Raw genomic sequence first — 27196 nt, 5'->3', positions numbered from 1 at the left:
GGGGCGGGGAGCTATGTTGCCCCGTGTGCGGGCAGTGCGCGGGGTCTCCTCCTCTCTGCGCAGTTACTTGTGTTATTACTTGTGGCGGTGTAGTGTCACATGGCGCCGTATGGGGGCGCCGCTTATTTATCTGGTTTCTATTCGCAGCTGGAGGTGACGCCACGTCTGGCTTCTCACTATGATCCAAAAAATACAAACATTTCTCTGATTTGAGATCCATACTCTCCTGCACCGATCCCCCACTGTCCTCCAGTCACTGCGGCTTCCTGCAATGTCCCTATACAGAAGCCAATCAGAGATGACGCTCCTCAGCTAGTGAGTGGTGACTACAGGGACCGGGAGCTGTAGGGGATCAGGGCAGGTGAGTATGGATTATTTTTACAGCACTCAAGTCCATTAAAATTATTTTGGCGCTGCCAGAGTGATAGGTTGCTATGGGCAACTGCTGCATTGTGCACAAGATTATTTAAATACTAATATAATCTGGAGTCACCATGCAATTACTAAAAATACGATTGGTGTTTAGTTATAGTAATAAAAAAAGACAATAATCGATCTCAATAACTGTGATCTATAACAATGTACACAAAGCCAGAGCGTACTCGCCGCCGCTATGATGTAAGCAGATAGGCGCAGCCCCCGGCAGCAATACGCCGCTCCCCCCTGCTGCCTCATGCAGTGGACGCGCCCAGTCCCCGGAGCATGTGATCTGCTAATGGGCGTCACATGCTGTGCTCGGAAGAGGTGGACGAGCTCAGTGCTGGTGGAGGGGCGGCCGTGTAATGTTATTGTGCGCCGGGGTAGAGTGACCGGCAGCCGCTGATGTGATGAGGAAGGGGACAGGTAGGTCTCCATACTGTATACATAGTGGTGAGAGGGGAGGCTCAGAGCTGACACGGTGTGTGCTTATTTACAGGGCTGTGGAGGACTACTGCTCTCATCATGGATGCTGCTCTCCTCTCACCATAGTGGAGCAAGTCCCCTCTCTCCAGGCAGACATGAGGAGCTGCTGAGGGCTGTGCTGTGTGCTCCCCCCAGTGTGACACAATGGTGCAGCTCTACAACTGCCATCCCTTTGGCTCCCAGCGGATCGTCCCCACCAGGCAGGCTCCGGAGGTGTTCTGTTGTGGCCGGGACAGCGTGTTTGTGACCTGTGCGGGGGGCTGTAAGGTGGAGGTGTTCAGCGTGGGACAGGAGCTCTGCCAGCCGCTCTGCAGCTTCAACACCCTGGGCAAAGTGCTGCAGATGTGCTACAGTGACGTAGGTAAGAGATGGTGACAGTGCAGCACTATCTCCACCTCAGGATATCATCCCGACCTGTGTGTACACTCCGGCCAGGATCCCATTGACTGCAGTGCAACGGAAATTTTCTATTAATCACGGCCATGGTTGCAAACTGGTAATAACGGCCATGATTAATGGGGTACTCCAGGATGGGGGGCTTTTTCGGCTATGACCAGGGAGGAGGTGGATGAGGGAAATGACGTCCCCTTACCTCCCTGGTTGCAGCGCTGGGTCCTGGATCGTGTTGCATCGGTCCACACTGCCCGGCCCCTTCCTGGTCCCTGACGCGGGCTTGATCTCTGACTAGCTGAGCGGACTTGAAACGTCACATCTCAAGCCCCTGCAGAGACCAAGAAGCGGCCGGGCAGCGCAGACCTCATCCACCTCCTCCCCGGTCATAGCCGAAAAAGACCCCTAGCCCAGAGTACCCCTTTAATAGAAAATTTACGTTGTGTGAACTTAGCCGGAGTGTTCATATCAAGATTGTATCCCCTATCCCTTACGTACGCGTAGGGGATAGCGTTAGATGATGATTGTGCCCTGTAATCTTGAGTTGCCGCATGCTTCCCTATGTGAGATCGGGATATGAGAGAGGGCGAGGCGCTGAGCTCTGTCATGTCTTGGAGCAGGATATGTGAGTGAGACCATACATTCCCAGCATTTATTGGCCTGTTGCTTTTGGTAAATCCATGTGACGTCTTGACCCTTTTCTTCCTTAGGAGATTATTTGGTTACAATTGAAGAGAAGAACAATATTTCCTCCCTGAGAGCGTATGTGAATTGGAGATGTCAGACTATGGGGAGCTCCCGGGTCAGTGTACGCATGGTTGGCCTCCAGTTAGAATCCCTCCATAGTGGGACCTCCAAGGACCAGATGGAAATCATAGAGATGCCGCTCTCAGAAAACCCGCTGTGCCTCTGCTGTTGTCCTGAACGAGGAGATCTTCTGGTCGGCTGTAAAAATAAATTAATGGTCTTCAACTTGAAGTACATCGCTATCGGTGATACCGTGATGTTAGATTTTGACAGATCCTTGGTTTTACATTTAAATGGGATTGAACCCAGTGAGCTGTGCTTCTGCTCCTGGCATATTGGGATCGCCAATGACCTGGAAGTTTTAGTGTTCAGACTGAACTCTGATCCCCCCAAAGGATCCATCTTGAAAAACACAACAGAAGTTGAAATGTTGCCAGAGAAAGGTAAAACATGTCATTCAGCTTTTCGGTTTTAAGTTGTAGGACAGTTACATTCTAAATGTGTGTGTGTGTGCTGCTGAACCTGAAACACAGGAATCTTATTAAGCATTGTCCTCAGTATTTGTCTAACATGTCAATCTCCTTTTCTTTCAAACTTATGGACACTTCTTGATTTAAATCTTATCAGTTTTTTTCCCCCTTTGTTCATTTACATTTACATTCTTTTTACATTTACTGCATTTGTTTTCTATATAAGATGCACCTCAGACAGCTAAATAACAATAATAATACTTCCCTGGTGGTCTAATGCAGTGAAGGGGTCAAAGTTTATTGAAATGACAAGTCCACTTTAACACTCTCTCCATGACTATACCCTATACCCACACATACACAGCTCTACTGCATGCACAATACACACTCAGCTCTGCTGCATCTCACACACACACACACCTGTAATACATTAATGTACCCAAAGACACAAACACAGAAATGTACAATAGATTGTCCCTACTTACGGTACTGTATCTCTAGGGAACCCTTTTCACAGTCATTTCTCTAATCACATGACTATGACATCACTGAAGGTCCTTTATCTTCCATTCTGGGTAAGTTCCCTGTGCAGTGGCGTAGCTACCATGGAGGCAGGGTAGGCAGCTGCTATGGGGCCCTTGGGGGAGGGGAGGCCTGGGATGCACAGGGAAGATAAGAGCCTCCTGTGTCCTTCTGCTTAACCCCTTATGTACTGCTGTGTGTAAGTGACCCAATGTTTACGTACATCCTGCAACACAAAAAAGGGTTAACAAGCAGAAGACAGAGAACTCTGCTTTACTGCTCTGATAATCAAGTAGAAAAATGTGCAGAGGCCAGGGGTTATCCGTGCACGAGCAGTAAAACAGATCTTGTCTTCTGAACATTGGGTCACCTACACACTGCAGTACATAAGGGATTAAGCAAAAGGTTGTCTGCTCCTGCACCTATGTATTTAACCATAAGGGCTTCTAATGGGCCCTTATAGTTAAAAACAGTGGACTGACAGAGCAAGCAGCCACTGGCTCTCCTCTGCCAGAGATGTTATTTTTGGCCACATCACATATATATGCAGTGTCCCTGGATATACGCCCCTGTGGCTTTTACATGTAGGAGTGTGGAGGTGATGCACATTGCCTCCTGATCCTTGTTCTGTAGGTGTGCCAGTAGTAAATGTCCTGCTCTATAAATGCATGTAATACTGTAGGTGTCAGCTGACTTGGATTTGTATGTTTAACTCAAAAAGTTACCAGTATCCACCAGTACACCAGTAGCAAGTCTCTAGGTATAGTGGCTACAAGGCTTCTCTTGTTTGCTTGTCCCTTTTTGTCATTTTTCTTCTCACAGGTAGTAAGAATGGTCTTGTCGTGACGGCTTGCCATCCATTAGAGTCTGAGGACTTTGTCATGTTTCAAAGGCCTGTAGAACTTATTGGAGAGGACTGCAAATCGTGCAACATAGTGGTGACCCCAGAGCCAACGGGACTCTCCATAGATGCACAAAGCCATTGCCATGTAAATTATATATTGTACAGGTAAGCAGTTTAAAGAGTCATCAACTTTAACCTTTTGTGACCAAGCTTCTTTTTTTTTTTTTTTTTTTAAATACAGCAATACTTCAACTTTTAGAATGGTTAGTATGTATATGTGTGTGTGTGTGTGTGTGTGTGTGTGTGTATATATATATATATGTATATGTATGTGTTTGTGTTTTTGTACCCTCGTTGACAAAGAATGCACGCAAACTGAATAGTCAGATTACAGTGAAGCTCAGCTGTGTCTTGGGCAGATAAGTAAATAATTACACGTGTGGAGGGATTAGACACTGGGTCTTATCACAAGAAAAATGCTGCCACATAAAAAGACCCTGAAGTCTACATCCTGGTGAGAGGTCATTGACTTCTAGACACACTCAAAAAAAATCTTGCCCAGTTGACAGACTTTGGGTGGTATTACATGAGCCAATGGGGGCCCGATAATACCTGGGCCTATTACACGGCCCGATCGTTTAACAAGGGCTGCAGGGACATCGTTACAGATGTCCTTGCAGCCCTTGTTTAAGCTGCAGGGCTCCTCTTTCTCTGTGCTTCTCCCCGGGTCCGCGCGCTCCAGTTTCAGAGTGGCCTGTCTCTGCTGACAGACCGCTCAGCCAATCACTGGCCGCTGCAGTCTAGCCTGTGATTGGCTGAGTGGTCTGTCCGCTAAAACAGGCCGCTCTGACGCGCGGGACCTGGGGAGAAGCACAGAGAAAGAGGAGCCCTGCAGCCTGCGTAGTTATATATTCCTCTTTGCATATCGTCAGCTGCGCACCGCTATTACACGTAGCGATGCGCCGTCGGCGCCCGATGATGATAGGTCAGAAAATATATCAACGATCAGCCGATGACACCGATCATCAGCTGATCGTTGTCTTTATTGCACGGAACGATAATCGACTGGATAGGGCAGATTCGGCCAATTATCGTTCCGTGTAATAGTTCCCTTTGAGAGAGGCTGTATCATTGGACCTAAAATCAAGATATTGGCTTTGATGAATTGTCTACTGTGTTTGCCATTTTAATCAAGCTGTTATCAAATTAGGCTGTGTTTTTTTGTTTGTTTTTTTTTCGCCCCAACTGTTCTTGCATGAATAGTGACACATATTTCTTGTTTGTTTTTTATGCTTAGGAGGTTTGCACCAGACTTTACCGATGGCCTTATTGTGGAAAGCACACGACTACATTCCCTACAGCTGCTGCCCATGTATAAGACTGGTAAGGTAACATTAATGGTTACAGAATATGATCATGCTATGAAATGAATCGGGATTATTATAAATGGTTTGCTAAATGTGGCATTTCAGGCCCTCAAATATTATATAATGTAATAAATTTTTCCTACGTAAACTAGTTCCAGTCCAGTGTAGTGACCTTATTACCTGAGGTGCTCATTCCAGCTCCAGTCTCTTATCGCCTTGTACTTGGCGCCCTTTAGGAGTTAATTCTTCTGAAATAAATAATTTAGTCCTTTTGGTGTACTGGGGGCGTTCCTATTACCCCCAACCCCCTCCCCCGGTGCACTGCCTGCTGACTGCCTGATATCCACATTTATCTATACATGAGTAAGTATGTCTCTCCTTCAAGAGTAGGAGGGGAAGAGCAGCACTCTTTTCTTCCCCACTCATTCTAGTAATTGTACACGGTCTGAACACTCCTTTGGACTTGGTCAAAAGTGTTGTTGTTGTGTTTTTTTTTTATTGTTCTAACAATAGTTACACTTTGATATCTAGGTAAACTTGCTGTTAGATTATTTCCAGTATTGAGATGTTAAATGGACTTGGTAGGCCTTTATTTTCACAGTTTAATTTTTGCTTATCTTTTAGAAAATCGTAGTCTTCCTATGCATGGCAAAAACATGGTTTCTCAGAGGGAAATTTCAAGCCTGTTCTGTTTCTTCTCCATGCCACATGATGGCTTTTTGTACACTCTCTTCAATGCTGTAGAGCTGATATCAGTCTACCAGTATCCAGAGAGGTCCCAGCAGGCAGTGCTCACTCCCCAATTCCTACATGTCATTACAAGGTATTGCTTTGTTAAAGTATCTATCTTCTTCCATTTCTGAGTTTGTGTGTGTTTTTTTTTTCTTTTTTTAGTTAGTGTTTTAAAGGGACATTACTGTTATCCAATATCAGTTTGGTGGGGATTGGATGGCTTTAGGGGTGCCAAGTTCCCTTATAGTTTACCTTGGATAGATACATTTTGTAGTAGCTTTGCATTATTACAACATACAAAAGCTTAGTCCCACTCAAGTAAATAGGATAGCACTGCAATACCAGGCTTGGCACTATGCATGATAAACAGTGATGGGTGTGCAGCATTTTACAGAGACACATAACTCTCACACCCTAGTATCACTAATCAGCTGATCGGTGGTCGTACGCAAAAAAGTTAACATTTTGATGGCAGATATGGGCTCCAGTAGCAGTAGAGGAAGCTTTTACTTAGAGAGAAGCAGTGATATTTTCTTTTTTTTTTCTTTTTTTTTTTTTTTGGGGGGGGGGGGGGTGGGTTTGAATCATATGTTCATTATTTAAGCAAGACTAGACCCTGCAGATGGAGAATTAAAAGGACCAGGAAGTGACCAGGTCCTGTACAAGATATGTGAGGTACGTCAGTACAAGCTTTCCTGTCCAAACTCATCAAAGGAGTTCTCCGGGATTTAAAAAACCAACAAACATGAATCGGACCCATACCTGTGGTCAGGCTTTGTGTGGCATTACACCTTGGCTTTATTCAATTGAACTGAGCTGCAATATCGCACACAGACTGACTGACGTTGGTAAGGTTTTTGTTTTTAGTGTGTTTTGTTTGTTATTTTTTCACACACACACACACAGATATCTTCTCTTTTCAAATCCATTCCTGTCTTTGGCTTCAAAAATCTGTCAATCGGTCTGCTATATGTGTGTAATAGGGCCCTAAGACTGGATAACTCCTTTTAAAGTGACACTGTTGCCCCCTTTTTGCATTATGACTTCTCTACACAGGTGTAAGGGGTACATTTTTTGCAGTTTTCATATTCCTTATTTTATATAATATATCATGGTGCTTGTTCCAGTAAAATGTGATCTTTTATCATCTGCAGATTTTGCTACCTGGGTGGAGCTTCGCGGGTGCAGCGCCCCTTAGCCCCGCCCTCCTGTGACGTCATCAGCACATAGGCCCCTCGTCCAAAGGCCAACAAGAGGAAGGGCCTATGCTCTGATGATGTATCGGAGGGGTGGGGCTATGAGGGCAATGTAGGCGGGGCTAAGTGGCGCTGCGACCTCGTAGCACAATCCGCAGATGATAAAAGATCACAGCACAGATCACAGAAGTCATAACGCAAAAAGGGGGTGACCCTGTCACTTTAAGTCTCCTCTTTGACTACAATGGTGTATTATACTGTTATTTTAACTTTAAAAAAAATGCTGAACTCATTACAAGTCAAAAGGATCCATTACAGAACACTTGCATAAACATGGCCTTACATTGTTAAGGTTATTGGGTTACTGAAAAGATAATGTAAATTGTTAGTGTGTACTGACAGTTTTTATCTTGCTCTTATGCTTTGTACTTGTCTCCAAGAAATAGTTCTGAGCAGAGGGATTACAATGTTTTACTTATTTATTAACATTTATATTTGTTTCCTGATGTAAAGATATGTTATACCATGTATTACAATGCCCTAATCTGCCGATCAATAATGAAGACTATTTTCCTAATCTCCTCTTTTACAGTAACAACCTGCAGTGTTTTACTGTGAGATGCAGTGCAGCAGCAGCTCGGGAGGAGGACCCTTATATTGATACAACTATGAAGGTATATGCCCACATTATACTATTCCAGCATCGACCTGTAAGCCTTTTCTGTTAATATGTAAATAAGGCTTAAAGGCCCAGGGAGTGTCCCCCAGGTAGGTCCAGCCCATGTCTTCCTATTTACCACCTCAGTACCCACTTGTATCTGTCCATTCCATTTGACTGACAGCCACTAGATGAAAAGGGCATGGGCTGGGCGTACCTGGCCTTTTACCTTGCTGGGAAACACCACCTGGGCTTTTGAGCCTCATTCATGTGTTTACAAAAAGGCTTCTGTTTTGGCACAGGAAAGAACTATGGAGATACCATGGGCTTATTTACACCATTATTTTCCTCCTGACAGATCTGCTTCAAATATTAGGTTTTCATGACAACCCTCTTTAACCTACCCATATTGCAGTAAATATTAGACAGCTATGAGCATGCATGATATTAAAAACCTGTGTTGCACTAGTATTTACTCCTACAGAAATGTTTACACCATTTCTTTATCTGTGTATATATGGGGCAGTACACACAGGACATATATGCTTCACACTGTTGTTTTGTGAGTATAGAAAGGTGGAATACTGTTAGATAAGAGAAACTTTAGTCCCCTTTTCTCATAATTCAGAAGACTTATTGTCAAGTTTCCTTTCAATGGAAAATTACAATTTTCTTTTACAGACTTGCCCACCTGTATCCCTTGATGTCTGTACCCTAAGGATGCAGCTATTTATTGGATTAAAAGCCATACAACACTTTAATAACTACGTTATCATCCTAACAAAGGCAGATATTGAGGTCGCGCCGGATAAAATGAAACGCTCTAAAAGGTTATTATATGTTCATGTCGTGTCTTTTTTATGCACTTGTAAACAATGTTTTGGAATATCTTTGCAGTGCCACCTATTGGAGGTTGCTTCTCTATATACGTCACTGTCCAGTCCGTCAAGGTGCTTTGAAACATAACTGAGGATTTTGGCCAAACCAGAATCTTCTTCAAAAGAAGGAATCCCCCATCCGTAGATAGCTGTTTCTCACTGTGCAGGCTGGAGCACACTGCAGTAAATGTCAGTTTCTAGCATTAGAGCAGTGCTTCCCAACCTTTTCAACCTCGGGGCACCCCTTGGAAAAAAAAATTTCCTCGGGGCACCCCTACTAAATAATGTTCTACAAAATTAGAAAACCGTCATACAGTGACTCACAGGTGACGTCTTCTTTGATCTGAGGAGTCACTTTCCCTTTTCCTCTCCATCCGCCATGAATTTTTTTCCAGCTACTTCATTTCTTCAGAACCTGCAAGACAAACAATTTAGGCTCCGCACATTTCTAGCAACTTCCTTTCCTTTCTCCCTCCTGTAGGCTCCCAAAGTAACTGTGCTGTTTGGTGTTATGTGCAGTAAAGCGACTAGGAATGTGGGATGCCCCCTGTATGTAGGATCCCCTGCTGTGCCCCCTGTATGTAGGATCCCCTGCTGTGATGAACTAATAATGCCCCCAGAGGTGCCCGCATGAACTAATAATGCCCCCAGAGATTCCCCCATGAACTAATAATGCCCCCAGAGGTGCCCCCATGAGCTAATGGTTCCCCCATGAGCTAATAATGCCCCCAGAGGTGCCCCCATATACTAATAATGTCCCCAGAGGTGCCCCCATGAGCTAATAATGCCCCCAGAGGTGCCCCCATATACTAATAATGCCCCAGGGGTGTCCCCCATATACTAATAATGCCCCCAGAGGTGCCCCCATATACTAATAATGCCCCCAGAGGTGCCCCCATATACTAATAATGCCCCCAGAGGTGCCCCCATATACTAATAATGCCCCCAGAGGTGCCCCCATATACTAATAATGCCCCCAGAGGTGCCCCCATATACTAATAATGCCCCCAGAGGTGCCCCCATATACTAATAATGCCTTCAGAGGTGCCCCCATATACTAATGATGCCCCCAGAGGTGCCCCCCATGAACTAATAATGCCCCCAGAGGTGCCCCCCATGAACTAATAATGCCCCCAGAGGTGCCCCCCATGAACTAATAATGCCCCCAGAGGTGCCCCCCATGAACTAATAATGCCCCCAGAGGTGCCCCCCATATATACTAATAATGCCCCCAGAGGTGCCCCAAAATAAAACAAACATCCTACTCACCTAATCCGCGCTGTGGCTGCAGGAAGCAGCTCTCCTCCTCCTCTTCTGGCTCCATCTTGCGAGCCGCGGGGACGGGACTTCCGGCAGGCGTGATGACGTCACATCATCACGCCTGCCGGAGAGGTCACGTCCCGGCCTCCCATAGGCTGCTGGCATGAAGTGCCGGCAGCCTATGGGAGTGAATATAGGAGCAGGACGCTGACACTTCCTGCTCCTATATTCTGCTTACTTTAATGTTCCGCCCGCTCATAGTGCTCATAGTGCGGACGGAACATGAAAGTGATCCGTGCATCCCGAGAAGCTGCGCGGCCGCAGCTTCTCGGGATGCGTAAAGAGACAGCGCACATTTCCCACCGGGATCCCGCGGCACCCCTGGCGAGTTCTCCCAGCACACCAGTGTGCCGCGGCACCCCGGTTGGGAAACGCTGTATTAGAGCATACCATCCAGAAAAAGGCATGGCCCTTTGTTTTACATTCACTATGCTGCACTGATGTTACCGCAAGTATTAAAGACCAAAGGCGTGGAATCAGAGAATGTGAAAGGAGAAGATAGGGAGGGGTTAGTCTACACTCAAACTTTCCATAATGCTGTAGTCTATGAGGAGTTATGAACTAGCGTGTGGCATCCCTGGATAGAACTTTCCCTGTTCATGAAAAGTTTCCTGGGCAAGCCGTGAAGTGGAACCCCTTTAACCAAGATGAGGAAACCCCTTTATGTCCATTGCCCAGATAACTTGGTGTATGATCTGTCCTCAAGTCATGCTTCAGACCCTCAAGCTGGTATTACTATAGAAACTTGGAAACATCCTTATGGTACCAGGGGATGCCCTATTCTGTAAATGGGTAAAGCAGTTTAAGTACACCTAGGTGAATGGTCATGCTACTTGCCTGACTGAGGTAAACATGCCTTAAGGGTAACTTCACACAAACCGGATCCGTAGCAGATTTCACGATGCGAGTTTGCAGTGAAATCCGCTGCGGATCCTGTACTGTAAAGCTGAAGGGGGCCCATACACACAGCGGATCCGCTGCGTGTATGGGACCCGGCCCCCTTAACCCCCTGCATCCTGCCGCCGCACACAGCCGCGGCGCTGAGCAGGTAATGTATGCTCAGGGCTGCGGGCGTTTGTTGGCTTAAGGGGGCTGGGGCTGCGGGCGGTGGGAGGGTTAAAGAAGCTGGGACTGCGGGCGGGCGGCCTGCGGGATGCAGGGGGTTAGAGAGGCCAGGGCTGCGGCCGGCGGGGTGCAGGGGGTTAAAAGAGCCGGGTCCCATACATGCAGCGGATCTGCTGTGTGTATGGGATCCATTCAGCTTCACAGTACAGGATCCGCAGCAGATTTCCCTGCAAACTTGCAGCGTGAAATCCGCTGCGGATCCGGTACGTATGAAGTTACCCTTATTCTTCTTGTTCCGTGATTCCAAGTGTCCTCTGGGCATCTCCTCCTCTCTGCTCTGAGTTGTGGCTTCGGTGTCCAATACAAAAAAAACATTAGATTATTTAAAGAGAACCGGTCACCATAAAAATTGTACCTAAGCTATTGGCATCATGTTATAGAGCAGAAGGATCTGAGCAAATTAATATATATCTTAATGGGAAAAGATTCAGTATAACTTGTAATTTTTTCATTGAAATCTCATGTTTCCATGCAAAGATGTCCACTGAGTGACACTGTGCATAGAATGTGCAGGGATTTCAATTAACAAGTTATAACTTATACCAAATCTTTTCCCATAACGAGCGAGAATAAATTATATATCTGCTCAGTTCTTCCTGCTCAGTATCATGATGTCTTAAGATTTGATAGCATTGTCTTGCGACACATTCCCTTTAACCCCTTAAGGACCCATGACGTACCCATACACCATAGTGCCCTTAGGGTTGTACAGAGAGGGGCCACACCATGACCCCTCTATGAACCGGCCCCCTTTTTCCCTTTTTATAAATAAAAACAAATATATTTGATATTGCTGCATGCAGAATCTCCCAAACAATTAAATTATTGCATTCCTGATCTTCCATGGTAAACTTTGTAAGCACAAAACAATGTCAAAATGCAAAATTGCTAATTCTTGTTCACATCAAATCCAGAATAAATTGTAACAAGCAAGCTACCAAAAGAAAGTTCCATTACAGATCGTGGCACAAAAAATTACCACTTTGCCCCATAGACCAAAAAATATAAGTGTTATAAGGATGGTAATAGAGAAATTTTAAACATATTAAGGTTTTTAAAAAAAAGTTTACATTTTTTAAAAGCAGTCAAATAAAATAAGTTATATAATTTGCCTATCATTGTAATCGTACTGAGTTGAAGAACATAGATAACATGTCAGTTTTACCATAGAGTGAATGGCATAAACACAAACCCCCCAAAAATAGATAAAAATGCAGTTTTCAGTTTCACCGCACAATTTTTTTTTTTCTGTCTCGCTGTGTATTTTATGGAAAAATTAAGTTTGTCATTGCAAAGTACAATTGGTGTTGCAAAAAACAAGGGCTCATATTGGGTCTGCAGGTGAAAAAAATGCAAGTGCCATGGCCTTTTCAATGCAAGGAGAACAAAAGTGGAATAAAAAAAAGTGGCCCTGGAAGGGGGGGGGGGGGGTTTAATTAAGGTTGGTGAACAAAAAAGTCTCTTGCTTTCTTAGACAAACATAATATACCTGTGTGAATAGAGGTAGAAAACTACATTGAAGTGTGTTGTGTAGTTGTCACTGACCATAACAACTGCTCCATTGTTTGTCCATGAGCAGCAAGCTGGTCTGAGACAACAACCCCTCTGAAAAACAAAGATTGCCACCATAAAAGTCTGGAGGAGTGTAATGTTTACCAGGAACAAGAAAAGATCAGATGGTTTATATAAAGTCCACCTCTTTCACATAGCTGTTGTTTCCTGAGAAAATACACAGCTTGAGTATGCATCTATTAATATAAGCTTGTATTTTATTGTATTTCAAGAAAAGTAAGCAGTGTGAAGAGCAAGGCCTCCAGTGAGTCCGAGCATGGCTGGAATCTATATGTTGTAAGCACTACACCTACTCTCCAGCTCTACAGAGAAATGGTATTCATTTTTATTACATCTACTACTCTACATGTATAAGTATTTGTATGCATAGTATAGTGCAGAACAAAGAGCATTTAATTTGGATTATAGCTGATCTACATGTAGCTAATCCCATCCCACTATAGTTGCTAACAAAGAAAGAGAAATAAGCATCTATTCAGTTGTGGTCAACATTGTTGCCACCCTGAAATATTAGAGGGATTTTCCCATCTGGGAACGGGGCCCCCACCCATCAGCTTGCAGATACCAGGATGATCAGGAACCCCAAAATATTAGGGCCCACGATTTTACACAATTGATGTGTCAATTCTTTGAGCAGAGCATAACTCCAGGAGGTTAAAGGAGAAGTTCGGCCAAAACTATTTTTTAATATGTTTATACTTATGGAATTCCTAATGCACAAATTAATTATGGGAAATGCACATATAGTGCTATTTCCCTTAATTTAGTAGATGAGGCAAGGTTCAAATTCTCTAAAAAAAAACTGTGACGTCCTAAATCAGTTGTAATTCCTATGGAGTGTCCAGCAGGGGGCACACTATATGCAGAAATCTATGGCATTGTATTGTCTATTGAAGTGTATGTAATGTACACTATGCTTTATTTATTGAATAGATTTATGGAATACTTTGGGCAGCAAGGACACTTGCTCCCCAAACAAACTGCACCGAGCAATGATGAGACTTCCAGATTCGTAAATATGTAAAAATAAGTCTTAGATGTATGTAAAAATATGATCAGGCAAAGGTGCGATAAGGAACCATACAGAGTAGTCATTGCCCCCAGGGGTTAAAAAAAAAAATACACTGTTACTTATTATACAAGGGGTGTATAAAGAAAAGCACAAAGCATAAAAGGAACTCAGATATACAAGAGAAGGATAGTGCAATGCACAAACATCTTCATCTATAGCTGTCTATTCAGCTACACAGCAAGCCCTAGGCTCCTTAACCCCTTAACGACATCGGGCGTAAATGTACGCCCCCGCTGCCTGGGCTTTAACGCAAATGGACGTACATTTACGCCCGATGTTTCCCCGATCGCTGTGTGTATGCACACAGCGATCGGGGAAGATGGCCTGCTATAATGTATAGCAGGCCATCCCTGCTTGTCGGCACGGGGGGTGATTAACAGATTAACGAGGGGTGCAGAACAGGTGAGTGTAGTGTAGGTGCACTATACTCGCCTGATCTGGGCATCCGGAGCGAAGATCGGCGGTCCGCGGCGTCCTCTTCTCTTCTTCAAGTCATTTCCGGGTTTCGTCGGGTCCGCGTCTTCTAACTAAGGAAATCCTCAGCTCTTCGGGCTTCGGAAGTTTTTGGCAGCTTCACTCTACTGCCCCCTAGCGGCTGATCAGTGTATATTATACACTGATCAGTGGCTTTGGGTTAAAAAGAGTTTTTCAATTTATTTTTTTTTGTTCAATTTTTTATTTATTTATTTTTTTTTTTTATGCGCCCTAACGCCGCTGAGTGCTGATCAGCATCGCACATAAGTGCGGCGCTGATCAGCAACTCCTCCTTTTTGGCGTAGGCGTATATCCTACCGCCACTGTCTGCTGATAAGTGCGGCATTTATCAGCAACTTCTTTCTTGGCGTAGGGATATTTTTTCTTACTGTCAAAAAAAACCGTAAAAAACACTACACTACATGTAATAAAGTTTTGCACTACACCACTACACATTTACATTCCCCATATAAAAATGCCCCCAGGGTGTTTTCGGTGGCGGACGCATATGTTATTATTGCCTCCGACACCGAAATAACCAGTGAGGAAGAATGGGGGGATCCTTTTTTCCTCCATTCATCCTCATCATCCAGTGATGTGTCTGGGGATAGCGTAGCGTACGCTGCCCCCCAGACACGTCTTTTCCGCCAGTACCTTCCCAATAAGAGATCACGGTATGGCGTGAAATTCTACAAACTCTGTGAGAGTACCTCAGGGTACACTTACAGATTTAGGGTACCTGCACACTGGGGAATGGCGAAGGATAACCCTTTGTGCATTCCACAGCTGGCACCCACTGGCGGACTGATGCAGGCGTGTCTCCACCCGTGTCATAGACTCCATTCTATGCATGGGCGGATTTCGTCGTCCGTCCAAAGAATGAACACGTTCATTCTTTGGACGGAGGGCGGAATCCGCCCGTGCATAGATTGGAGTCTGACACAAGCAGAGACACGCTCCACCATCAGTCCGCCGGCGGGTTCCAGCTGCGTAATGCACAAAGGGTTATCCTTCGCCATTTCCCAGTGTGCAGGTACCCTTAGGCTGGGTTCACACTATGTATATTTCAGTCAGTATTGTGGTCCTCATATTGCAACCAAAACCAGGAGTGGATTAAGAACACAGAAAGGATCTGTTCACACAATGTTGAAATTGAGTGGATGGCCGCCATATAACAGTAAATAACTGCCATTATTTCAATATAACAGCCGTTGTTTTAAAATAACTGCAAATATTTGCCATTAAATGACGGCCGTCCACTCAATATCAACATTGTGTGAACAGAGCCTTTCTGTGTTTTCAATCCACTCCTGGTTTTGGTTGCAATATAAGGACCACAATACTGACTGAAATATACGTAGTGTGAACCCAGCCTTAGAGTGTATAAAGGAAGGGACACCCGAATCCAGCCCCCAGATGTCCCCCCATCCTCCGAGTTAGTGGGAAGATCATTCAGGAACTGATCTTCCCACTGCTGGATAAAGGTTACCACCTGTACGGGGATAACTTTTATACCAGCACCCCCTCTTCCGGTCCCTCGCTGCCCGAGCTACTGTAGCTTGCGGCACGATCCGAGAATATCAGAAGCAGTAATAGAGCCCTAATATTTAGCAGCCATGGAGTGGACCCAGCGCTTCTGGATATGAAGGACCCCATATCGCACCAGGGCAACATTTTCCAGGTGACGTCCCCCACACTGGAAAACAGGAGACCCCAGAAGAAGTGCAGAGTGTGGCGTAACAGGGGGATCAGGAAGGACACCATTTTCCAGTGCGACGCCTGTCCTGATCACCCCGACCTCTGCATACTGGATCGATTCAAGGCGTGCCACACATCATCGAAGTTCTACATTTTCTAAATTCCTTCCCTTATTCCTATCTCAGGGGTCCCGTTGATCCGGGGATTATTCTGATCGCCATTATGGAGTCAGGAACAAATTTTTTTCCCTGTAATGAGGCTACTGTCGTCTGCCTCACGAGGGTTTTTTGCCTTCCTCTGGATCAACACAGGTTGAATTTGATGGATTCCTTTCCTTTTCAACCTTATAAACTAATAATTGGCATAATACCCCCAAATAGAGGATGCCATGGTGCAAATACAAAGCCTCTGTGCGGCTAGGACAGTACAACCCCCCCACAAGTGACCCCATTCTGGAAACTACACCCCACAAGGAATCTAACAAGGGGGGCAGCGGGGATATGGGCCCCTGGTGACGGGCACATTTGTGCCGTAAAAATGAAAAAAAAAAATGGTATTTTGATGTTTTCATGGCGCACGTGTTCTACATATGTGCCCGTCACCAGTGGGGTCCATATGCTCACTGCACCCCTTGTTAGATTCCCTAAGGAGTGTAGTTTCCAGAATGGGGTCACTTGTGGGGGGTTTCTACTATCCTGGCAGCACAGGAGCTTTGTAATTGTGACATTGCCTCCATCCTCCATTCCAGCCTCTAAATGGCGCTCTGTCCCTTTGGTGGCTTGCCCTGTGCCCATATGGCACATTATGCCCACATGTGGGGTATTTGTGCTCATTTTCTTTTTTAACCCCTTGTGGAAATGGAAAAAAAATCAAGGCTAGACCAACATTTAGTGTAAAAAATGTTTAATTTTTACACTAAATCATTGATCTTGTCTTGATTTTTTCATTTTCACAAGGGGTTAAAAGATAAAAAAAAAAAAAAACACAATGTGTAGAGAAATTTCCCCTGAGTACGGAAATACCCCACATGTGGACATAAAGCGCCATGTGGGTGCAGGGTAAGCCTCCAAAGGGAAGGAGCGCCATTTGCATTTTGGAGGCTGGATTTGGCCAGAATGGATGATGAACGCCATGTCGCATTTACAGAGCCGTCGTGCTGCCAAAACACTGGAAACCCCCCCACAAGTGACCCCATTCTTGAAACTACACCCCTCAAGGGATCTAACTAGGGGTGCAGTGAGGATATGGACCCCTTGATGACGGGCACCTTTGTGCCGTGAAAGTGAAAAAATGAAAGTTTTCACTTTCACGTCACATTGTTCCACATGTGCCCGTCACCAGTGGGGTCCATATGCTCACTGCTCCCCTTGTTAGATTCCTTGAGGGGTGTAGTTTCCAGAATGGGGGTCACTTGTGGGCGGTTCCCAGTGTTTTGGCAACACAAGGGCTCTGTAAATGCGACATGGCCCTTGAAATCCATTCCAGTGAAATTCAGCTTCTAAAGGACAATTGGCGCTCCTTCCCTTTGGAGGCTCGTCCTGCGCCCACTTGGCACTTTATGTCCACATGTGGGGTATTTCCATACTCGGGAGAAACTGTGCTACACGTTTGGTGTTTTGTTTTTGTTTTTTCTTTTATTCCCTTGTAAAAATGTAAAATGAAGGCTAGAACAACGTTTTAGTGTAAAAAATAGAATTTTTCCTTTTTTACGACATTGTTCTGAAAATCTTTGAAGCACCTGTGGGGTCCAGATGCTCACCGCACCCCTTGTTACATTCCTCGATGGGTGCAGTTTTCTAAATGGTGTCTCTTTAGGGGTGGTTTTTTTTTATGTTTTTGCACCCCAGAGCCTCTGCCAACCTGAAGTGGTACAGTCAAAAATGACTAGGCGCTCCTTTATATCTGAGGCTTGTGGTTGCGTCAAATAGCGCATTAGGGCCACATATGGGGTATTTCTATAAACTGCATTTCTGTATAAACTGTATTTTCCAACTTTGAAACCTTTCTGCTTATTCAGAAAGTGGTTATGCCACATAAATTATATATTAAATAGCATTAGCAACATGTCTACTTTATGTTGGCAGCATTTATTAAACTATGTTTCATTTTTTTTAGACAATAGAAAGCTTAAAACATTAGCAGCAATTTTCCAAATTTTTAGTAAAATTTCAAAATCAGATATTTTTAGGGACCTGTTCAGGTTTAAAGTGTATTTGAGAGGACTGTATGTTAGAAAACCCCACAAAGCACCCCATTTCAGAAACTGCACCCCTGAAACTCTGCAAAAGCACATCCAGAAAGTTTTTTTAACCCTTTAGGGGAGTTACAGAAATAAAAGCTAAGTGTGTAAGAAATTTTATTGTAATCCAATATTTTCATAATTATAAACCTATTACCAGAGAAAATGCTTTTTTCCATAAAGATTCGTTATAAGTATAGACTCCAATTTACCAGAAATGTAAAGTACAATATGTCACGAGAAAACAATCTCAGAATCAGCCGGATAGGTAAAAGCATTCCCAAGTTATTAAAGGGGTTGTCCGGCGATAAAAAATTATTCACAGAATAACACACATTACAAAGTTATACAACTTTGTAATGTATGTTATGTCTGTGAATGGCCCCCTTCCCCGTGTTTCCCCCCACCCACGCTAGACCCGGAAGTGTGGTGCATTATACTCGCCGCATCTCGTGTCGTCCACGGTCTCCGATCCTCAGCAGTGACGTCTTCTTCGGGAGGCCGGCGGATCTTCCCGAGTGCCGGCCGCCCTCTGCAGCGTCATCCGAAGCTCAGCCGCGATTGGCTGAGCATAACTGTGCTCAGCCAATCTCGGCTGAGCAGCTGATGACGCGGCCGCGTCATCAGTCGCTCAGCCGCGATTGGCTGAGCACAGTTATGCTCAGCCAATCGCGGCTGAGCTTCGGATGACGCTGCAGAGGGCGTCCGGCACTCGGGGAAGATCCGCCGGCCTCCCGAAGAAGACGTCACTGCTGAGGATCGGAGAGCGTGGTCGACACGTGACAGGTAATGTATAGCGCACCACACTTCCGGGTACACGGGTGGGGGTGGTGGGACACGGGGAAGGGGGCCATTCACAGACATAACATACATTACAAAGTTGTATAACTTTGTAACGTGTGTTCTGTGAATAATTTTTTATCGCCGGACAACCCCTTTAATGAATAAAGTGACACAGATCATATTTATAAAATTTGTCTCTGTCCTTAAGGCCATTTCAGGCTCTGTCCTTAAGGGGTTAAACACATCTGCATTTTCTGCATGCAATTGCTGATATTTTTTTTTTATTTTGTTGTTGAAGGTTCTTATTACTAACAATACCTTTATGTAACTGGTGCCATACTTTCAGGGCAAGCTTTTGATTAGATACTGTACTGAATTTCCTGTTCATCCATTCTATCTGCTGTCCTCCCCAGGTAGAGTACAGCAAGAGATATGAGACCGTGAAGACCCATGGCACTATTCACCTACTAAGTGAAGCTCACCTTTTGCTTAGAGCTGCATTAATAAACCCAGACTTGGTGGGATCCGATGAGACTGAGGAACTAATGGCAGCGTTCAGAGAGAGCTGTGCCTACCTGGGAGACTGCTTCAGTAGGTGAGTGATCGCGCGTACACAGAATATGTGCGGCTGATAACAATATGTTTAATTAAATGGTCGCACAATAATCAAGGCACTGCAAACAAGCACTCATCTTTCTGACTGAAAATCGGTAAGAGGACCTTTAAAAAACAATTACAGTGGTGCCTTGGATTATGAGCATAAGTCATTCCGGGTCTGTGCTTGTAAACTAAATCCACTCTTAAACCAAAGCAAAGTTTCCCATAAGAAATCATAGCAATGCAGACAATTGTTTCCACACCCCAAAAAATTGATTTTATATTCTGAATAACATGTAAAACAGATGAAACATTCAGAAACAGCAGAATATGTGATATTATAAGTTACTGTACAGTAATGGAGAGGATGGGAAATACAAGGGCTGACAGAGACTGCAGGGAGCATGGAGGAATGAGCAGGGCAGATGTGGGCACATACATGCAGCACTCTCTGTCCAAGGAGAGAGGGGTTACAGCTATGGAGAGATTACCTCCACAGTCCTGTCCCCTGATGTAAGCCCCAGCCTGAAGTTGATCTGCTATGATTTGGAAGGTGAGGGAGACTTCCTGGGTCAGAGTACAGTGCTGTAGACCCCGCTATGCAGACCCTGCCCCTCCCCCACTCACGCTCCCACCCAATACAGAGAGCTCTTAAACCAAAGCAATGCTCTTACACCAAGTCACAATTTTTAAAAACTGTGAGCTCTTAAACCAAAACGTTCTTAAACCAAGTTACTCTTAAACCAAGGTACCACTGTATTTAATTGAATTATTTGTCTCTGAGGTTCAGACTTTATGGATGTACTTGTTTTCACTGAAATTATGTTTTTTTTTTTTCCCTTGCCTTCAGCTTGGACACAAAGAATCCTCACCTTGCGCTCCCTTACTACAAAATGTCTGGCTTATCAGTGTCAGACATAATAGAACGTGTACTATCAAAAGAACTGCAGGACAGCTATGGGAAAGGTTTCATATTCTACCTCAAACATTCACTTTATGAAGAACTGGATGAGCAACTTACTGAAGTAAAAAAAAAAAAAAAAAAAGTCTTTATTTTTTTTCATTACACGTTCACTAGTTATGCAGCTTTAATATTGAATTTTGAGCTTCTATATTGAATTGGCTGTCAATTTATATAAGCCAAGAACGCTAGTACCGGTCTTTGAAAGTTTTATTTTATGATACCTAAGTGGGGATGACAAGGTGCAGAGTTAACATGTTCTGCATCTTCTCTGCATCTCATACGTAGATCACTGGTAACATTGATCTTGCAAATATAAAATTGACAACTTGGAATTCTCACTGATATTGATGATTCTCTGCGTGTCAGTATTGCAGCCAGATTAAGGGTACAAACCCACTTGACGTATTTGCTGCGTGAATCAGTCTTAAAAATAAGCAGGCAAAACGCAGGTTGGCTTTATACGATTGTTCTGCATTAAAATACGCAATTGCGTATTTTTGAAGCGTGAAGTTACATGCGTTTTTCACACAGGTTGTTAACAACTGATGCTTTGCTAACAACAAGCTTCACGCTTCAAAAATACGCAATTGCGTATTTTAATGCAGAACAATCGTATAAAGCCAACCTGCGTTTTGCCTGCTTATTTTTAAGACTGATTCACGCAGCAAATACGTCAAGTGGGTTTGTACCCTTATACATCATTCATTACCATGATGAATAATTGTAATATATTCTTGTTTTCATAGACTGTGGCATTCAAAGTGCTGGAGATTCTAAAGGCAGTAGAACCAAACCAGCTGCCTCATGCTTTATGTAGTCCTTGTATGACTAATGTGTGCCCCAAAAACGCAATGAGCATTCTGGACACATTACATGTGTCAGGACCTTCAGCCCTCGTTTCCCTTACAAAGGCAGCCATGGCACTGAAAATGCAGGATCTTCAGACTTATGAAGCAGAGATGCAGCATCACTCAGAGGTATGATGCTATTACATAAGATTACCTGTCTGATGACCTCAACTAATAATACACTGTAGTGCCATTCAGCACTTTTACCTCTATCAGATTACTGTATTCTGCATAGCAAATCAGACTCTGCCTTAGCTTCCTACACGGCTCGATCATAAACTGTAAGGGCTCGTTCACACAGAGCAAAAGCAGCTGAATTTCTGCGCTGAAATTTCAGCCGTTAAAATAGGTGCAGAGCTAATTTCCATTGTGTTGAATGGAAATTCTGCTCTGCAGTTCACACAGTAGAATTTCCGCACTGAACTAATCCGCTTTCCGCCAGAAGAATGAACATGTTCATTCTTCCGCTAGCGGAAGCCTATACAAACCAATGGGGCTCTGATTTTCTGTTTCAGCGCGGAATACAAGCGGAAATTACGCGCTGAATCAGCGCGGAAATGGGGAAAAATGGGGGGAGGAGGATTCTAGTATATGTTCTGGTATAGTCTAGTTTACTCACCAAATACTCGCTGAATTTCAGCGCTGAATGCATGCGGATTCAGCGCGGATTCCTCGAGTATTCCGCGCTGAATTTGTCAAGAGCTGATTACGAGCTGAACACTTTCCTAGCGGAATACGCAGGGATTCTGCTTATATTCTGCTCGGAATTCAGCGTCAGTTGATTTCAGGCGGAAATATTTCCTCGCGTAATCCGCCCCTTTTGCTCTGTGTGAACGTAGCCTAAATGAGCACCCATCTGCTAGATCGGCGCTTATTTACTGACTATGGGGCAGCAAGGGCTGCATGGACATCATTGGCGATGTCCGTGGAACTCTTGCCTTTAGTGAAAATAATAAAGTATTAATTCGCCTTACCACTTTCCCCGGTGTCCTCGGGCCTTCCCCGGTGTATGCAACTCTGCCTTCTATTCTAGTCTCTGCACTGACCGGCCGCCAGCCATTCAGCTTGTCTCGGCCACTGGCTGCACCCTGTCAGTGCAGAAACCAGAACATAAGGCGGAGCTGCAGACAAGGGGAAAGGCCTTAGAGGACACTGGGGAATGTGGTAGGGTAAGTTAATTGTAGTATAAAATAATAAAGCATTATCAGCCATCAGCTGTACATTGGTATTACACGTAGCGATGCGCACCCAACGCCCAATGATTTTAGGTCTGCACCGATCGTTTCATTGGCTGATCGATCTCTCTATTAGGGTATATGCACACGGAGTAATTCTCGCGGAAAACTCAGTGCGGAATCTGCCGCTCGTCACCGCGCAACCCTGCTTCCCTCTCACTCGGCTTCATAGACTCCATTCTATGGTCGGGGGGATTCCGATGTCCACCCAAAGAATTGACTTGTCATTTCTTTGGGCGTAAGACAGAATCCACCCGAGCGTATAATGGAGCCTATGTGACCGACAGAACTTCAAGTGGAGCATGGGAGCGAGTGGCAGATTTCGCGTTTCGAGTTTTCTGTGAGAAATATTCTGTGTGCATATACTCTTACACGGAGCAATAATCGTCCCGAATCTGCCTGATTTGGATGGTTTGTTGCTTCATGTAATAGGACCCTTTAGAGTAGAGCCTGATCAGCTTCCATAGTTATAACACTTGAGGCCTCCAGTTGTCCTACCTACCATCAGGACTCTGCAATTTGTGAGTATTCTCCCTCTGTTCTCACTAAATGCTACTGTCGTACTGACCGCAGCATCTATTGGGTGAACTGCCAGGATCAGAGCACAGGCGGGTGCTTGACTATAAGTGACAGCTGGGACACGCCTTGGTTGACCCTGGCACAGGTTCTGTGCCCATTCCATCTTAGGACGTGCTGGCACGTCCATATACAGGAATGGGGGTTTAAAATGGATGTGATAGCACATTCTAAAGCGGGAAAGGGTTAGGCAACTTTCTAAATAGTCTTCATTAACAATTTCCCACCAGTTAGCTATAGTAGCTGTCTCTGCATAACCTTTCTGTGAACAGCTTTGCTGCTTTTGTCTATTGTGTTGCTTTTATGTCAAAACCCAAAACAAGAAGCCTTTTTAGATATGAGCAGAGATGGGGAGGAGGATGTACCCAGTGGAAATAATCCAGGTCTTCGGGAAGAGCAGATCACATAGGCAGTCATTATTAAATAATAGATAGGGAACACAACACAAAACCCTATGCAGGGAGATCGGGTGTATCACACAGGCTGTGTTCCTGTTTAGGGCCATGTTCACTGTGTGAACAACTTTGTTTGACCCGGCTGGGTCAAACACGGCCAATATCTGAGGTGCTTACTTGGCCGATACTACAGTATCGGCCTGATGAACATCACCTTCCTTGAACTGCAATGCGGGCACATTCGGGTGTGCCCGCATTCCAATTTGCCATTGCCCACAATGTAAAGTATGGCCGCAGAGAATAACAGTTATAATGTATACAATGTGTAGAGGCTGCAATGTACTCGGATGCTGTCATTAAACAACGGCCATTGTTTAATGTAAGATAGAATGTGAGAACAGGGCCTAAATGTAGAACCCATTGAAAAGTCCTGTTGGGGTGAGTGTATCTCCTCAACATCAGTTGAGTTGATGCATTGTTGCATTGTTGTCCTAGAGGTCTTTGGCATCTTATATTTCCTTTATTTTTATCAAATTATTTCATTTGCAGATGCAGCTGTTGCTCAGTTTCCTGGATGAACCAAGGCTGATTTTAAGACGTAGAGACAGAAAGGTCATACCCACTGACATGGCCTTCCATTTTAGAGACACACTACCTGGACTACTTGTAGCCATTCTGGTGGCTTTTCATGAAAACAGTAAAATTAGTTTGAAGGAAGCAGAGTCATTCGTTAAGGTTATGTTCTTTTTTTTATTTTTATTTTTATTGAGGCATATTTTACATATAAATAATGCTGATTGTGAGAACCTATAGAAATGTTTACATATGTATGTGTGTGCATGATTAATTGATTTATTCCGCCCATTGTAACTGATAGAAGGGAGGAGTCTGTGCCGAGTCCGCGCGGAGAAGTTCCTCCCGGAATCTCTGGGCCAATTCCGTAGTGTGAACGGGCCTTACACTCCTGAGTTTTTGGTTGAATAAATAAAACAGTTTGCGCCAACTCTTCTAAAGCTCACTGGTACAGCAGTCTGGCTCATTTAGGTAAACAGATTTGTTCTTTTCCTGTAGGCATTATGTAACAAGACTGGTGAAGATGATAATCCACAAATACTTGTAGATTTTTGGGAAGCTCGGCTATCCTCATATCCTCCAGAATCTGTTCTGCAGGACATACTGCTCAAGCTTACATCGCATTATGTGGACCGAATATGCAAACCACAACATGCATGTGTTAAATCTCTCAAGAGCCCAGAGGATCTGGTAGGTGTTTTGTTCTCTACATATACATTAACCCAACTTGGTGGGCTTTGGAGGGAATTCTGCTGCCCTAAATGAGGCGAAAACAGGCAAAGTATGCACTTTATTAAATCATTAAATAAATAAAAAATTGTAGAAAAAGTTGGTGGTGCTAAAGTTATGCAGAACACACCACACCTCTTTAGTCCTCCCCCTTGGTTTTCAACAATGCTGTCTGTTTTCAACCTGACTGTATGCAGATAAAATACTGTTACTGCTGCAGTGCCACCTATCACCTTTTGATTAATTTATTTTTTAATAACTGGCGAGTGCATCATCTGAAGTGCCTGTTGTTTGAATTTCATAACATAGGGCACCCTCAGAAGTTTGAAAAGTTTAATTTTGCTAACCCAGTGTATAATTTTGCTAACCCAGTGTATACATCCATCAGTGTCCCACCACATAGCTGTTTTTGCATTTGATGGATTTTAAATGGACTATGGTAACGTATCTGTCTTATTTAGAGGAACTCCTGCAGCCATTTTGGACTGATCAGCCCTTGGATAACAAAGATGGTGTCTTCAGAACCTGTGTCATGTGCAACCTGTGGAGACCTGATGAAGTTACAGGTTTGTGTTGTGCAGTTACTTTACATGTCGGTGAATATGAATCTCATGAATCTGTCGTAACCAATTTGAGATGACAGCTGGAGCAGACTGCCTTATCTTCATTCTTGTATCCTTTTTGTCTTTCTCCTGCGAATGAAGCTGTTTTTGCCACCTCTAATACTGAAGGGCTAAATCCAGAGTAGGAATACGATGTTTCACACTGTACTGTGATTTGTCATAACTGTGTGCCTGTCTTCTCTATGTGTTTAGTCTCTCCTATGTGGACCTTCCCTGGATATTTTGTCATTCCTTCCGTTTCTGGACTCCATACCAGACAGCAACAATTCATATTTGAGCATTCACATCATTTGTGCAACTCGGCTCCTAAATTATGAGGGTTCCATAGAGCGGCTACTAGATCGGTGTCCTGAGGCAGTCACAATGTATGCAAAACATGAAATAAAAGGTGGAAGCCAGGTAGGATGAGCCCGGATGTGTGTATTACCTGAATGTTAATTTCATTTCTGCTTTTGTGGTATAGTTGCCTCTTTGTAGCATTTGACAGATATTCAGGTAGATACAGATTAGTAAATGTTATATTTTTTTTCTTTTAGGCTCTGTGGTGGAACAAGTTATTACCTGACCTCTGTGATAGGATACGCGGCAGTGAAAACACTAGTGAAGTATTTATTTCTTCTTTAAAGGGTAAATCTGTTTCCTTTACTACATTTGCACTTGACACTAGGTTACTAAACTAGAATTACGATTGACGTTCTAGTATCGCCAAAATTAGAGGCCCCATTCACATCACATTTTCCTGGTACATCATCGGTATAAATCAGTGTACCGACAAAAGGGTGCTGCAGTGTACCACCAGTTCGCCATTGATTTTGATGCACAACACAGTTGGCATGTAGACACATAAGTGGCTAGCCGCATGTGGCTAAAATGTGTCAGCCAATGATTATTAAAGGGAACTAATCACTCCAAATGTCCAGGAAGCTATATGTATGCTGTAATGGAGCACCACCACCAACTCGAGCGTGCTATCGGTGACTAGTTTGCGGGAACACCCATATAACTAGTTAAAGATAATTTGCAAACAGCCCTGGACATCTACATACATCTTTCGGGGGTATGTGCAAAGCTTATAGGGCTTTATTGCACTGTATTTTTAGCTTCCCGGACACTTTTGGAGGGATTGTTTACCTTTAAGCAGTGCCAAAACAGGTCACATTGTAAATGTCTGTACATTAAATATCTGCAAGAATAAGGGGCATTCTTCTGGCCCTCTGGTTTCCACTTTGAGGTGACTGAGCACAATAGTTCTGGCTAAATAATTACAATAGAAAATACAGATTTACTAATGTATAGAAGGACTTTGCTAATTAATTAATTTTAGTTAATTCTTCCGCTGACATCAGGGTACTGTTACAGTTTATATGGAATCCGCTGTCACTGAAATAACCTTTTTTAAAAGCTCTGAGAATCATTACTGAGCGTAATGTTTGTCTCATTTTAGACACTTTAGATGTGATTGCCATGGAGCTTGACCTTCAAGATTTCCTCAATCTACTGCCCGATGATGGAAATGCAGTATTTTTCTTGCCTTATCTTGCAAACCAAAGCAAAAGAAAACTTGTAGCTTGAACCAGAAACAGTATTTAAATCTTTTGTGAATGTAATGTTACATGCACAACATCCCAAGATCTGCTGTGATCAGTAAACAATACAACAACTTGAA

At 44.0% G+C, this 27196-nt stretch overlaps 1 protein-coding gene across 2 annotated transcripts; it reads left to right on the top strand.

The window, feature by feature from the left end:
* Nucleotides 1-33: 33 nt before the first annotated feature.
* HPS3 (HPS3 biogenesis of lysosomal organelles complex 2 subunit 1) lies at nt 34-27196 on the top strand. Of its 2 annotated transcripts, none has more exons than XM_069975386.1 (18): nt 34-361; nt 917-1264; nt 2004-2483; nt 3855-4041; nt 5174-5259; nt 5868-6066; nt 7764-7845; nt 8511-8659; nt 12937-13039; nt 19404-19585; nt 20438-20612; nt 21298-21528; nt 24155-24340; nt 24677-24868; nt 25369-25473; nt 25723-25929; nt 26067-26157; nt 26975-27196. In XM_069975386.1, the coding sequence occupies exons 2-18, from the start codon at nt 1048-1050 to the stop codon at nt 27100-27102; spliced, it is 3000 nt and encodes a 999-aa protein (XP_069831487.1). In that variant the 5' UTR covers nt 34-361; nt 917-1047; the 3' UTR covers nt 27103-27196. The 2 variants fall into 2 exon arrangements, with proteins under 2 accessions (XP_069831487.1, XP_069831486.1); XM_069975385.1 differs by lacking the exon at nt 34-361 and adding an exon at nt 392-843.

This window comes from Dendropsophus ebraccatus, chromosome 6 (assembly GCF_027789765.1).
Source record: "Dendropsophus ebraccatus isolate aDenEbr1 chromosome 6, aDenEbr1.pat, whole genome shotgun sequence".
Taxonomy (NCBI): Eukaryota; Metazoa; Chordata; class Amphibia; order Anura; family Hylidae; genus Dendropsophus; species Dendropsophus ebraccatus.
This window is presented reverse-complemented; position numbering and strand designations above follow the sequence as displayed.

Bases quoted from the DNA above. Each gene is read 5' to 3' on its own strand.
- HPS3 (XM_069975386.1), top strand. From the start codon at position 1,048: ATGGTGCAGCTCTACAACTGCCATCCCTTTGGCTCCCAGCGGATCGTC. The intron at 19,586-20,437 runs GTGAGTGATCGC...CCTTGCCTTCAG, and splicing joins CTGGGAGACTGCTTCAGTAG to CTTGGACACAAAGAATCCTC. The intron at 25,930-26,066 runs GTAGGATGAGCC...TTTTTCTTTTAG, and splicing joins AAATAAAAGGTGGAAGCCAG to GCTCTGTGGTGGAACAAGTT.